The sequence below is a fragment of the Pithys albifrons genome, chromosome 18, assembly GCF_047495875.1.
Source record: "Pithys albifrons albifrons isolate INPA30051 chromosome 18, PitAlb_v1, whole genome shotgun sequence".
Classification (NCBI taxonomy): domain Eukaryota; kingdom Metazoa; phylum Chordata; class Aves; order Passeriformes; family Thamnophilidae; genus Pithys; species Pithys albifrons.
Window position 1 is genome coordinate 6,206,507 of NC_092475.1, and position 15,199 is coordinate 6,221,705.

The following is a 15,199-nucleotide window of genomic DNA, read 5'->3' on the forward strand; positions in this document are numbered from 1 at the left end:
GGCAGTGGCAGAAATAGCTGCTGTTTAGCAGAAAGAGCTCCAAGGTAACTGGCAGCACTTACCACCTGGACTGTTTTCTTGACATTTATTTGCTTTTACTGGCACTCAAATGCCACCTGTCAGGAGAAAACTTTCCATAAAAAAAAAAAATTTGCCTGACTCAACAGAAGCCACCCCAGCTGGTGCCAGTGGTGTGATGCTGCCCTTGGAGGTCTGCTGGGCCTTGCTGTGGATATCCAGCTATATCCATGTGTGTCTGCATAGATTAAATACAGATGGCAGCGTCCGTGATAGCTCAGGGCACAGCTACCCTAAACTGGATTTTATAGCTGTCCCCACTGAGAAGCAAACAAAGTGTAAATCCCCAGAACTATTAAATGTTGCTGGTCTGGCCCCTTCTTTATGCTGGGCACTGGAGTTGCTGCTGCCCAGTCCTGGGCACAGCAAGCCCTGGGCATTGCTGGCACAAGGGGCCTTGGGGGCAGTGACTGAGTGGTTTGGGGATGGCAGGTACTCCCTGGCTGCCAAATACATGGAAATAACGACCCAGTGAGTGCTACATTTGCCTCTAGTACTCAATTTCCCTAAGCCTCAGAGAGGTGTGAGGAATTATTTCCTTAGGAAATTTTAGGAGTGGCTTCTTTCTGCCTCCTGCCAAATGTCTGCAGAGTTAACCAGATAGTCTGTTGTTTGCTTGTTCTTGTTTGTTTGGAGGGTTTTTGGCAGCTTTCCTTTATGCCAGTTCAAGCCACTCAAGCTGCCACTGTCAGCTGGCCGAGCCCTGAGCCGAGGGATGTCTGGAGCTCCGGGATGTGGCCCCGTAGGAGACGCATCGCACCCATCTGGCGTCTCACTGAAAAGCAGGAGGTCTCCCCTCCTGCTTCCTGTGGCGGATGGGCAGTGCTGGAGAGAGGGAGCTGCCAGTGCCTGCTGTGCTGTGCCATCCCCTGGGACCCCACTGCGACCCCCTTGACAGAGGGGATGTGTGCCTGGTGTGGGGATGTGCCACAAAGGAATCCAGTCCGGTCCTCCCTGGAGAAAGGAGTGGTGGTGATGGGAAGACAATTGCAGAAATTTCACTTGCATTTAGCTAAATTGTTTCATGAGGATGAATTATGCTGGCTAATGGCTCCATGGCCCCCTGAGTAAGTCACTGGGATGCTCCTGGTTTTTGTACCTGGCAGTGGGGACATCCATCACGCTTCAGCCAGGAGGGCTTTGGGAACTGTGTCTGTGTTGTAGCTTGGAAACACTCTGCTTTGTAGATTGTCGTTAAAGATCCCTCCTAGAGATTCTTCTGTGACACTGAAAAAGTGAATTAATGAGGGTTTTTTAAAGTAAGTAGCTGTGCTGAAAGCACACAGAGCCCACGGAGCACGTGTGAGAGCTCTTAGGGGGAAGGATGAGTGGTGTCAGCAGCATCTTGGCCACTTCTGTCATTCTTGTGCTCAGTTACATGTTGCTTTTCCTGATGGCTCAAAGTCTGTCTGTCTGTGTCTCTTGCAGCGGAGTTGGAGTTTGTACAGATAATCATAATCGTGGTGGTGATGATGGTGATGGTGGTGGTGATCACGTGTCTGCTGAACCACTACAAACTCTCTGCGCGATCCTTCATCAGCCGGCACAGCCAGGGCAGGCGGCAAGACGAGAACCTCTCATCAGTAAGTCACACCCTGCTCTTCCAGCCACCAATGCCACGTTATCTTTGGCCTTGGCATCATCTGTCTCTCAGTTATTGGAGGTGGGGGAGGCTTTTAGGGGTGCTTCTGGCTCTTCAGGGTTCTGTGTGTGCCAAGTTACGGGCAGCCACAGCATCTGCCTTTGCCCTGAGCTTTGCAATTGGGATTTTGCATCAGAAAAGTAACTGCACAAGCCTGTTTTTGGCATGTCCTGTTCTGAAACCACCATGTACCCTCAGCTGGTGAGGGTTCATATGCCTTGTTTTAACAGCCCCTAACTATTGAGTCCTTTGACTGTAGTTAGAGTCTCAAATGGCACTATGAAAACCTGCTGCCTGCCTTGCACAAGATAGGAAATCCTGACAGGCTTGCTCCAGTTTTCATCAGAAGGGCCAGAAAACACCATCAGCCAGACAAGCAGAAATCTCTCCAAGGGGATGCGCGAGAGGTTCTCGATAACCCAAGCTCCCTGCTTCATAAAAGCCTGAGGAGAAACATGTTAATTGTACCTCTGACAGGGATTAGAGGGGAAACCTCTCCAGCCTCGAGGCAGATACTGGTTCCTGCAGTTTCCTCAAATGCAGTGGCTCAGAGAGACTTAGAAGGATGTATAGAGAAAAGACATCACATTTTCTTGGAGGGCAATGTATAATTCACAGCTGCCTCCCTGGCTCTGTCTTCAGCACGGGGGTATCTTGTACTGATACTTCTTTTTTTTTTTGCCTTCACCCTGAAGGATTTTAGAGCTCTTTAAACAATAGGGCTCCCTTAAGGTCACTGCTTCGCACCTCCTCCTTCACAGGGTCCCAGGGCAGGCTGGGCACATGGCTGCTGCTGTGGGATGGTTTATGTGGGCATTTGCTTTCCTGAACCAAATCTGTACTCACTGCAGGGAAAAGATCAAATATTGGGATTTATTGGTCTTTTTTTATCTTGTGTTTTTCCACTTTTTTTTTCAGAGATACAGAACATCTTTTACTAAACCAGCCTTCAGTGCAGTGCAGTTGAAGGCTGCCCAGGGCTGTCCCTCTTTTTGTCACACACCCCACACAGCAGACAAAGGTCCCTCATCAGTTGCTTTGTACCTGCAGTGAGGAAGATTCCCCGTGGGAATTGTGCCAACCCCAATCTCAGTTAACCCACCCTTCATTCCATGGCTGTGGAGCTGTGAGCCCAGCTCAGGGTTGTCTGTCCTGTAGTGGGATCACAGTGCCAGGAATGCCTGATCCCACCTTAAACCAGCTGGTGGGAGGGTGATCACTCAGACACCTCCCTGCTTTGGAGATCAGAGCTAAACTCCCTGCAAGTATCCTGGCTTTCTGGGGGTCACAGGAGTTCCTCTTCCACTCCTGTGCACATCCAGCAGGAATGAAGTGTGGGCATCCGAGCACACGAGTTATTAAAAATAGCAGAAACATTGTTTTCCTGTTTTCAGAGTTTTTTACTGTTTTATCATGTCCAGAATGTTTTACTTGAACAATGCCAAATGTTTCATTTTACATTTTCAAAGCAAAATTCAGATCAAGCCCTCTTTAATGCACTGATTTCTGTTTTCTTAAGTGGCCTTTGTTTTCTTTAAAAAGATGAAAGAAGGCTAACATGGAAAGAGAAAAGGAAATCACATGGAGATTGACCAAAAATTTCAGGTTGAATGAAAAACTGACCATTTAAAAAAACCCTATTTTTTCCCTTTTTTTTCTTTTTAATTTTTTGAATTTTACCAGGCCAAAATTTGTAACAATTTTTTTGGCCCACCTCTGTTATTTACTCATCTTTCTGACACATCAGTGATTAAATGGCTTTTCAGTAGAGTTTTACCTCTGTGCCTCTGCTCAGTCTCAGTGAGGATGTGGAGTCTTTGAAACCATTTTTTGGAGCTAAGGAGAGAAATAGAAGTGTATAATGTTTAATTTTAGGGGGGGTTTCCCCCTCTTTATAATTATTCCCCATTTCCCTGCCCATGCAGCATTTTGGAGTGGCAGCAGAGGTTCCCTGTGACCTTCCTGATGGGATGGAGAAGCCCCTCATGTACTGATGAGTGGGAATCTCATTACATTGAGATCCAGCATAATAAAGATCTTAAAGGCAGCACCTTTCAGGCTCAGCACAGTGTGCCTTTTAGCAGAAAACAGCTCCAGTCTGAGGGAGGGCTGGATGTTGGCAGGCAGAGGCCACGCAGGACTGGATACTGGTTTATGTAATCCATTAAACTTGCACTGAACTGATGTTGGGCTTTTTAAATCCCAAACTTCATTTTGGTGTTCTGACTGCAGCCGGGCACTGGAGCTGCATTCACGCTTTTCATCTTCTGAAATATTAAAACAGTTCATCCCATGGTCAGGATGCTGTTCAGTCTGCTGAAGTTGTCCTTTTTTGTTGCTGTAGCTCAAAAATTACAGCTGAAGGAGAAATTAATTTCCCTAAAGGTTTTTTTTAATGCGGTTCTCACTGACAAGCAGTTCTTGTATTACCTCGTGTGTTTCTCCATCACTGTTCTCGCTGTACTCAAACTCTGTCTCGTTATGACAAGTAACTTTATTTTTCCAGAACTAAGAATATTTAAGAAATGCTACTGAAAACTTTTTTTTTGCAACGACACTGTCCCTGCACCTTTGGAACAGTGGTATCCCACTCCCCCAAGAAAAAGTGGATTAAGTGCAGTTTCCAAGCATGTCTTTGTCCCTCAAAATGGAAAATATGAGCCCTTCTGAAGGCTCAGAAACTTAATTTGCACCATGCAGCTTTACAGAGAAAATTCTCTGACATTACTAAAACAAGCAGTTCTATAAAAGTCGAAGATTGATTTCTCTAAAAAGAAATTTAAAAGTAATTTTAGGTTCTGCAGCAAGTCCTGGAATACTTGCGGAGGCTTTTACAGCTCTATTGCTTACCAGACAGCTTTCATTTCAGAAAACCATGGCTTTCTAGACTGTTCATTGTTGAGATGGATTCAAGTCCTAAATATTCTGAAAATCAGAGGTGAGTGAGGAGAGGAAGGATGAAGGTTTCTGGCAGAGATGCTCCCACACAGAGCAGCACAGTTTTGCTCGGCTCAGTGAGGCTTTGGAGCCATCCCAGGGCCCAAGTGAAGGCTGAAAGCATGTATGTGTTGTGTCCCTGAGGCTTTCCTCTCCTCTGACTGCTGATTTCCAGCAATTTTAATCCCACTATGGAGTTTTCAGGAGTGCTGAGCCATTCCCCAGATGGGTTCATGGTAGTGTGTTGGTGTCAGTGAGAGCTTGTGGTGCTCGCCTGGGCACAGGAGTGTGTCTGGGTCAGGCTCTGGAGTCCCTGGATAGGTGATTAATAACAGCTGCAGACATTCAGCTCCTGTGGAAAACAGGTCTCCTGTCTGCTCCTTATCTCTCTGAGAATCCCATTTTAATGCTGTTTGTACTGGTTTGCTGCTCTTGCATCCACATGTTGCCTGGAGCATCATTCCTGGGCCTCATCTGTACAAACAGATGAGTTGGTGTGTGAGCCAGAGCTTTTCTTCCAAACACCTGGATATGGGATATTGGTGCAGGCTCTGGACAAGCAGCTACTTAGGGGTAGGGGATGTTGTATATGTGCCCTCCCAGTTGCCTGCCACAGTGGGATGTCCCAGCTGAGCATGGCAACGCTCCGCGCGCCGGGAAGTGCCGGGCTGCGGCCGCCTTCGTGGGTGCTGGCTGACATCACTCCCAGGAAAGGGGGAAGCAGATGGGATATTGCCATGGCACTGCCCACTGCCAAGTTAAATATAAAACATCTAGCAGAAGGCAGCGGGGTACTCACTGCTCAGGAAGTCTGCCATGGGGGCATGGCAAAGTAAACACAATTTTGGGAGTGCTTCCCGCTCCTTCCCGCTGCTTCGGCGTCCTCTGGGATGAAGTGAAGGACTGGCAATGCATGTGGTGGCACTGGAAATCCTCCCTGTGCCCTTTGGTGTCAGTGCCATGGCTGAGGAGGGAGGTAGAGGCAAGGATTTGGTCTGTGGCAGATGAAATTCCTCTTGGATCTTTTGGCTGCTGGGGGAATTTGACTGTAGCCTATCCCTGCAGGCAAGAAATCCATGCAAAATGAACCAGACTAAACAGTCAATGCCTGTGTAAACAGTTGCATGTTGGAATCTCAAGGTCTGTATGAAACACGTGGGCTCAGCCAGCACATTCCTCAGCTGTGGCCAGGGAAGGTGCTGGTATTGTGGCATTTAACCTCTGCTCCAAGGAGATGCTCCCAAAAAATACCAAGAAGGGAGAAGAATCCAGGCAATCTCATTTCCATATAAATCACTGTTTTCCTTTCACTAGCACCAGGATTGCCTTGAGGTTTATGTGCAGAGCTGAGCTTGAAAAACAGGAACCTGATGGATTCTGTCCATATCTGATACCATGTGTGATACAACAGGAGAAAATATATTCAAAGTTGGGGAAAAAAAGAAAAAGGGAGGGCGGGGGGAAATGATAGGAGGTTTCTCAGCAGATTTTAACGCAGTGCTAGTGCTGTGTTTTGGGCAGTCAGTGCGTGTTGCAGGGGGGTGTTGAGGCTCCTGGCACAGCCTGAGGTCTGGCACTGCCCACGGGGACACCCTGGCTCTGTCTGCTCTCTGAGGCTGTGGAGGGGAATCAGAGATGCTGCTGTGGCTGCAAGGGAATGCAGCAGCCTGTTCCCTTGTGTGCCGCAGCCTGGGATGAGGCCAGATGTGCATCACAGCTGGATGAGATCCAGGGAGGATCAGACAGGCAAAATCCCTTCTGACTGTATCAGGGAAGGTGCCCATGGCATTGTGGTACCACCACAGCATATCACAGGGTGTCAGAGGGCCACGGGCTGCCTGGATGCCCCCCATCATTAGAGAAATAGGTGTTCTCATAGCAGGAAGGTGTGTGGTTTGCTCACCTGGAGGGCTCTGCTGCGTAGGCTTTGAGTGGGACACTTAAAGGGAAAAAGGGGTTTTCTTTTTCCCTTGGCATTTTTTTCCACTGGTGGTAAATACTTCTGCCTGTGCCTGACTTGCTAGTGCCAGAACTGGAGATTCACCTGCAAGGAACTGAGAGGTGCCAGCTATTCCAGGTTGTAATTACAAGCCTTCTGGCTGTTTTCCTCCAGCCCTGCCTGCCAGAGGGATGTTGCTGTATGTGAATATTAGCAATATTTAAATATTTCAGTCCCTAAGGCAAAAGTGTCTGGGGTGAACTGTGTATGCTCAGAGTATCACCAGCAGATGGAAGAACCTTTGTTTGTTTGTTTTGATCATGAATTGTAAACTAATCTCAGGGTTTAGGGGAAATTGTGGCTTTATCATGCCTGGGGTTGTTGGCGCTGGGGTTTGGATTGCAGGATCAGGGTTATGTTTGCAGCGTAAGGAAACTTCTACACCTCAGTCCCTCAGTCTGTTTTAAGCCTAAGACCACTTACTTTATGTGGAAAAAAGTACTCTGGAACCATCCGCTTGCTACAGATTTCTATTTTTTTAGCCAAATCAAAATTAGGCTTAACATTTGGCTATTCACTTATTATCTTTATTTTCCCATGATTTCCTTGATTGTGTGCATCAGAATGTGGGTGTGAGGGTTTTTTTTTTGGTTTGGTGGGTTTTTTGTTGTTTTTTTTTAAAATTCTGTCATTATTCCATGGAGCACTTTCTGATGTCTTGTGAATCACCCACGGCTCATGGATCACAAATTGAAAAATACTCCTCTGGCATGTTTGAACCAGGGAAAGAACCATGCTGGGTGTGTGGGGGCGGGAGGGGGGAAGTCTGCAAATGGGAGAGGGTTGTTTGCTGGTGTCGTTCTCATAATTCATTCTGCAAATGATGTATTAAATAGAAATGGAGATGAAAATGGAGGGAAATTTTAATCAGAAGGGGTGTTTTTAGTGGTGATATTGCAATACCTTTAGCACATACTTACATGACACACAGAATATGTGATCATATTGAATTGCCCGGTCATGTGCTGTGTGTTGCTGCAACAGGGCAGGAATTTGGTGGCAGCAGCACCGTCTTACCTGAGCTCTGGTGCAAGGTGAGACCTGTCACGAGCTGTTTGCATAGGGAGCTTAACCCACCCTGGCAGTCAGACTCACTCTGCCCTCTCTTCTCCCTTCCAGGAGGGAAGCCTGTGGCCTTCGGAAAGCACCGTGTCGGGGAATGGAATAACAGAGGTGAGGGCGATGCGGGCTCTGCTGCCTTTCCTACCGTCCCACACTGCAGCATCTCACGCTCCTTGCCCTCTCTCACTCTCTCTCTCTCCCTCCCAGCAGCAAATCTACACCCCGAGGTCCAGCGACCGCCTGGCAGTGCCATCCTTCCTGCAGAGGGACCGCTTCAACCGGTTCCAGCCCACCTACCCCTACATGCAGCACGAGATCGACCTGCCGCCCACCATCTCGCTGTCGGATGGCGAGGAGCCGCCGCCGTACCAGGGACCCTGCACGCTGCAGCTGCGCGACCCCGAGCAGCAGATGGAGCTCAACAGAGAGTCGGTGCGGGCACCCCCCAACAGAACCATCTTCGACAGTGACTTGATAGATAACTCGGTGTACGGGGGGCCGTGCCCCCCCAGCAGTAACTCTGGCATCAGCGCAACCTGCTATGGGAGCAATGGCAGGATGGAGGGACCGCCACCCACCTACAGCGAGGTCATCGGGCACTACCCGGGCTCCACCTTTTACCAGCACCAGCAGAACAGCAACGGGATGCCCCCCGTGTTGGAGGGCAGCAGACTCCATCACTCACAGATCAATGGCCTTGAGAGCACAACGGCATGGAACAAAGAGAAAGAGAAACAAAAAGGGCACCCCTTTTAAAAAAAAAAAGAAAAGGAAAAAAAGGCAAGAAAGTAAATTAAACACTCTGCACTTCTCAAAAGAAAAAGGAGAGAGAGAGAGATGAGGAAGATGAGCAAAGAAAAAAAAAAGCCCTTCCCCATTTCTCCGTGTATAAATATTTACTTGTTATGTCTGGTCTGAATGCACAAGCCTACCAAGCTTGCAAAAACATTTCTTTATTGAGCTGTGTCTAGACGTTTAAAAAGGAAAAAAAAATCAACTGTAGTCTTTTTTTTTTGTTTGTTTCTAGTTGGGCTGTGTGTGAATGCTTTTTTTTTTGTTTGATTATTTCACTTATCTTTAAAAACAAAATATTTGCACAAAAACCATTTTGTTTAAAGATCTGCAATATAAATATATAAATATATATTAAAAATAAGAGAAAGTGTATGTGTAAGGAGCAGGAGTATTTTTGTATTAGAAGAGGCCTATTCAAAAAAAAAAAGTTGTTTTCTGAACTAGAAGAAAAATGGCAATTTTTTGAGTGCCAACTCAAAAAGTGTGTATTACATTGTAAAAAAACAAAAAACAAAAAAAATCAAAAGCAGGGGTTTAGAGTTATTTATATAAATGTTGAAATTTTGCACTATTTTTTAATATAAATATGTCAGTGCTTGTGTTGGTCGAAGCCTCTATCATGTCTACCATGAACCTGTTAAGGGATCTATGTCGAAGTGAAGAACAAAGTAGCTGGAAGGGGAGGAGGATCGCTGGAGTGGGGATGCAGCCCTGGGAGGAGCAGGGAGCGAGGTGCAGCTTATGCAAAGCCTTCATTTCCAGAGTCCCTGCGTGTGGCCAGCGACAGCCACGCCTTTACACATTCCCTACAAAGCAAGAGGAGCTGGTGTGTGTCTGTGTGTCATCCAGTAGGATTATTGGAGTAACAAGGTAAAACGAAAACTCCCTGCTTCCCAAAGTCAGAAATGATTGAAGCAGGCAAAAATTACTTGATTTTTTTTTTTTTGGACAACCTCTAACTTTTTGGAGGGGGGGGTGGTTGGGATGAGAATAAACTTCTGTGTCTGAAGGAACAAAGTGGTTTTTGGTTTATTTCTTTCAATGTTCAACTGAAGGGCCCTGTTGGAGGCAAAGTGGTGATGGTGGAAGTCAGTGTGAGTAACTGGTAACGCACCCACTGGCTGCCTTTCAGCTGGGTTTAAATGTCTTGTTGCAAAGTCGAGCTGAGAAATGTGGTGGTGGTGATGATCATTTTCATTTTGTATCAGCCTCCCAGAGCTCTGTTTGGGGTAAACAGATGCAGTCGTGTCTCGCAGCTCCGCCGTCCCTGGTCATCATGATTTTTTTTACATTATTATCCCAGCTAAAGAGGCAGCAGGTACAGTAGATGGAAATGAGTCTGCTCCTGTGATGATGTATTAATTAAAGGCTACAGAAATACGCTTAAGGCTTTAGAAGCAACCCCCCTTCCCTCCTCTGCAATGCCCTCACCCGACGGTCCCACCGCCCTCCCGCCGCGGGTGTCGCGCGTCGTTAATTTATCTTGGTTTTGGAAGCGTTTTTGTCTTACGATGCTCTTGTTTACATTTTCTATCACGTAGGTGTCTGGGAGGTGTGTCACCCTCGCGGTGAGTCTGTAGGTGACGGAGCGAGCGAGTGGGAAACCTGAGAGAGTGAGAGAGAGGAGGCTGAAGGGACAATCCTGCTGTGGGTCCCGTCTCTCCGAGCGCGAGGAAGGGTCGGTAGGGAACCCCAGAGAGCGAAGCTTTTACGAGGGGGTGTGATTTGATTTTTCTGCAGGATGCTATCTAGTAGAGTGACATAAATGAAAGATATAAAGGCAATAAACTATTGTTTTTAAGCAACTTTTCTATTACTTGAAAAAAACAAACAAACCCTAACCATGAGAACAGTTTTGAAGTTCTGACCATTTGAACAATATTTATATATATTTTAAAGAAGATGATGAATAGCTGAACTTGAAGTTTGATCATTATTTTTTTGCTTTTTTTTTAATTTTTATTTCTGTCTAGAAATAGTCCTGTACCTTCTCAATATTTCAAACTGCTTTTCCACAGCTCTTGAAATCCTCATAGCTTTACAGTCATGTAACCTAAATTTTGCTGACCTAAAAAAAAAAAAAAAAGCCAGAAAAAAAAAAAGTAACGCAAAGGAAATAAATCTAGTTTGTCGTGAAAGGTACAAAACTGATGAATTTGTACGAGTTTTTAAAATGTATCTTTCCTTTATGTAACATGTCTATTTAGTGCCTTATTAAAGAAACAGTAACCCTCGCTTTTTAGAGAGGGGAAAACAAAATCATCCTTAGTGTCACAAATAACCAGCGTCTGGTCTCTGGCTCCTTTGGACCTTGCATTCACTTTTCCAGTCCCTTTTTTTCCCGGAGCAGCTCCCTGTGCCTGGCCCTGCCGGCTGCTCCCTCGGCCGCTGCTCTGCTCCGACTGTTCTTAGGGAACTTGAACACGTTTATGCACATTATCCTACCCGGGGAGGTAGGAATCTGGGGTGGATATTGTAAATGAGATACCAACCAAAAAAGAAACCGAAATATAATATCTACTGCCCTCTTGAGCCAAAATGTGTGAATAGTGTTGTTGGAGTTGGGTGTGTTTGTGTTTTGTTTTGGGGTGTTTTTTTTGAGGGAGGGGGGCGGGTGGTTGTTCAGTGATCTGAACAAGTTTGTTTGCTACAAAAAACAAATACGGTTACCTCAGCAGATTTTGGGTGGAATATGCATCACATGTTTCAAACTGAGCAGTGAGTAAGGAGGTGGCGTGGGACCAGAGGTTGTTAAGTAACAGGATTGTCTTGTCACAGGGTGTCACCTGGACACCAAACCCCATGGAAAAGTCAGGGAAGTGGGCAGAGGCTGGACAGCCATGGAGGGGTAGTGGGAGAGGGTCTGAAGATGCAGTGCAATTGAACCCAGCTTTCATGCTTGAAGTCCCCAAAATTTCAACCAATTCTCTTTTTTTTTCCCCCCTCCTCCTCCTTCCCCAATCCATTTCCAGTGTGAGCTTTTATTTCTCAAGTGTCAGCCCAAGCTCTGCAGTTGAGTGATCAGTTTGTTGAATTCCTGGGTCCAGTTTCATTTACCTCTTCCTCTAGTTTGGGCAACTTAATGAGTGTAAAACAGGGTGGCTCATCAACACCAAATTTGTGTTGCAAACGATGCCTTTCAGCCCATCCATGCACAAAACCTGAGCTGCCACCTGTCCCCAGGCTGGTGCAGCCCCAGGGTGGGGTGGGGGAGCCCCGGGTTGTCCCAGGCAGCAGGTGCAGCTCCTTGATGGAGCCAAGTTGTCACCTTTTGTCTTTCTTTTGTCCATGCCTCTCTTTGCAGTCCCAAAATCTGTATTTCAAGTGCAGATACCAGACCTTGGGCCCAGATCGACTCCAAGTTCTGAATGAGTGTTTAGAAATAATGGTTTGTTCTTTTTTATTATTATTGTTGTTGTTGTTGTTGTTATTATTATTACTATTTAATGTTTCTTTTTGCCTCGGGGTCCATTTGTTCCCAATTCCCACGTCCTGTATTGCCACCCAGGCAGAGAATTTGCTTTGCACACCCTTGCTGATGTCCCGTTCCCTCTGGCCTTGGTGCAGCTCAGCAGAGAGCGGTGCTAGAGCTGGGCTGTGGCCCTGCTCCACAGGTGTCTTGCAGCTTCCAGCAGAGAGATTCAGGCCCCTTAAAAGTGATTTATTTTTAAATAAATTCAGAAGAGACAAGGAACTGCTAATGCTTAGCAACCTCGTGTCCTCCCCTGCCTTTTTGCTCGGAGTTTTAAGTCATGTTAGCTTTAAAAGGGGTTGTTCATCTTGCCGAGTTTCTTAGCTTACAGTACGGCAAACAGCATCCTTAACGTGCCCCCAGATCTTAATGGCCTGGAATGGGAACGTGGCTTTGTGGATCTGGATGGGGAGGAAGGATGGGTTTCATTTGGGGCTGACACTGGGGAAACATGTGTTCCCTTCTCAACCCTTGATTTCACCACTTTGAAGATTCAGCTTTACTAATCCAGTGTGTTGTTTCCATAAGTGTTATGAAATTCATTCTGTCTTAAGTGGGGGGTCGAAGGATGTCCAGTTGCTTTCTGGAGAATCACCCTTTTGTGTGTGTATGAAACTATGAAATTGCACTAACTGCTATATGAAAAAATAAAGAAAAGCCCAATGTTTCTACTAAGGATCGGGAAAAGACTGAATCAGATGTGTAGCATTAACAGTGCTAGGCCAGAACAGAATGAATTTTTAATCTCTTCTGTCTCTGTACCACTCAGAGATTTTCTGTGTACAACACAAAGCTACAAAAAACAAAAAGAAGTTTTCCAGAAACCGCGCTTCAAATTTTTGCTGTACTATAGAAGCTCATGAAGGACAACATTAAAGTCCTAATTTGCCTGCCTTAGAGACACATTTCATTGTATTAATATTTTCTTAAACTTCCAGTTGCATTGCGTTGGCTTTGGAGTTTGTTATAGGCAGTCCTGTATCCTGAGTTCTGTTCAATTTAAACTTATGTAAACTATTGACAGCACATGCAATGCAGTACTTATCTATATTTTGCTGTTTTAGTATGAATATGTACTCTGATGCCAATTTACAAAACTCTGTTGTAAACGCTTCTTGTGTACCAGTAACCAATAGTGGCAATTATATGTCATTCTAAAAGCTGCAATACTTATACAATAAATTTTACAATACTTTGGAAAATTTGCCTTCACCTTTTGCTTTGTTACCCCCCCCAAAAAAAATCAATTTGTCAACACAATGTAATTTCAAAAGCTCTTCCTATTTTCTTTCTGAATATTGGAAAATGGATCTGCTCAGTTTGGGGTATTTGTGTGGGTTTCCCCCTCCTTGTTCTGGACAGCCACCCAGGCTCTGTATTGCCCGCTGTGTGTTCCCCGTGCAGCTGTAGCTGGTTCTGGTGTATTTGCATGCTCAGTCCATGTGTGCCTGTGTGTGTGTACAGCTCTGTTTCCTCCTGAGTACATCAGGTGGCACAGCTTTAACCCCAGAAGAAGCATCCCTGGTTTGCACCATTATGTCCAACACTTGCGGTCCTGCCTTTCAGCCAAGAACGTCACTGATGGTCAGAAGGTCTTAACTTGAATAACGTCAATCAACAAGAACTGCGTAGATTGACTCAAATCCTAAGCACAGATAATTTGTGTGACTTCTTTTTCCTTTCTGAGACTGTGGTCAAATTGCAGTGATCACATTAAAGTGATTGAAAATTTCACTGTTTGCAGGGCGTTTTCTTTTGTGTGTCTGAAGGATGGATGTCCTGTAGATTCACCCAGACCTTGGGATCCCTCTTGGGACTGAGGAATATGTATTCATTAATCCCTGGACTTGGTCTGAAGGTCACCAGCTCTGCCCAAGCCCTTGGTCCCCTCAGCCCTTCTCTCTGGATGTTCAAACCCCTCTGTTTCAGGTGGCAGCACTGTTGGGAGTGGCCCCTGGCTTTGACAAGTAGCTCCTCCAGCTGCTTTGGATGGGCAAATGGTGGACCCTTGTCTTTAATGTGGGCATGAGGAGCTCCTGTGGGCATCAGTGGGAGGTGGGGATGCTCTGCCCAGACAGTTACTTGCAACACAGCCCTGAGCTCATGGCCAGCTGGGAAAATACTACTGAGTTTGACTAAAAGCAGCTTAATGACAGCCCAGGGAGAAGAACCCCAAATCCAGCCCTCTGGCTCTGATTCCTGAGCTGTGCCACTCACCTCCCGGTTGTGGTTTACTTGGTGGGATTCCTGGTGTCCATTGCTTCTGCAGAGGTGAGCCAGGGTGATGCAGTGCTGGAAAGCTGCTGGCCTTGGCTGGAACTCTTTTCCCTAAGGTAGGGAGTCAGATGTTTTTAACATGGTGCTGATGCCGATGGCCCCAATGTTGGCTCAAATGGCCTCAACTTTGGCTCAAATGGCTCTAAACCCTTTTTCCCATCTCATGCACAAAGAAATGCCAAAACACTAAATTTCTTAGAGCAGGCAATGCCCCTGCCCCACCCTCAGGATCACAAATATCCAAGGGGGATACATCCCCCTTGCTCCAGGCGTGGCGAGGCAGGGAAAGGACAGGGTTTGGTTTGAACCACTATTTCAAAATGACATTTTTCATTTTTGGATTCATAGCTGAAACCAACATCTTCCCACAGAAAATGGGAACTCAGCTGAAACCACATTTTCCAAAAGGGAATTTTTTTTAAATGATGGTGGAGGGGGAAAAAAGGGGCAAGTTAAACCCGTGCCGTGCGTGGGAATGGGCAGGGAGATGCTGTTACTAAGCTACCTTTCCTCAGCTAATGAGGTGATCTGGGGACGCTGCAGCAGCACTGATTGGCAAAAGATTATTTTTAACTTTTTTTTTTTGCAACTCAATGAAAGAAACAATTTTGTGACTTTTGGAAACCCCAGGTGGCTTTGCCTTTGATTTTAAACAGATTTCTGTGCTGCAAATTGAATGGGTCTTAGGAAGTAGGGTTCAGACTTTGCCTCTGGCACGAAGCCCTTTTTGCAGCTCTTGTGACCTTACCTGGTGCATTAGATGGAAGGTGCAAATTCCATCTTCAAAGAATCTAAGCTTTACAAAAGCACTTTTTTTTTTTGTCTCCATATTTTATCTGTTTGTCCTAACACAAACTCTTCCTCTCTGCCTGCCACCTCCCCTCTGCTATTGCTCTCCTGTTTCATCCTCCACCTGCATTTAGTCTGGTTTGTGCCT

General features: G+C 46.0%; 1 protein-coding gene across 3 annotated transcripts in view; it reads left to right on the forward strand.

Moving 5' to 3' along the window:
• PMEPA1 (prostate transmembrane protein, androgen induced 1) overlaps positions 1–13,719 on the forward strand; it is a 50,166-nt gene extending 36,447 nt beyond the window's left edge. For 2 of the 3 annotated variants that reach the window (XM_071572862.1, XM_071572864.1), the window contains 3 exons: positions 1,507–1,661; positions 7,776–7,829; positions 7,926–13,719. In XM_071572862.1, the coding sequence (XP_071428963.1) occupies positions 1,507–1,661; positions 7,776–7,829; positions 7,926–8,474 (758 nt within the window). In that variant the 3' untranslated portion in view covers positions 8,475–13,719. The remainder of the gene's footprint in view (positions 1–1,506; positions 1,662–7,775; positions 7,830–7,925) is intronic. The other variant, XM_071572863.1, reaches the window with a different exon arrangement.
• Positions 13,720–15,199: the final 1,480 nt, after the last annotated feature.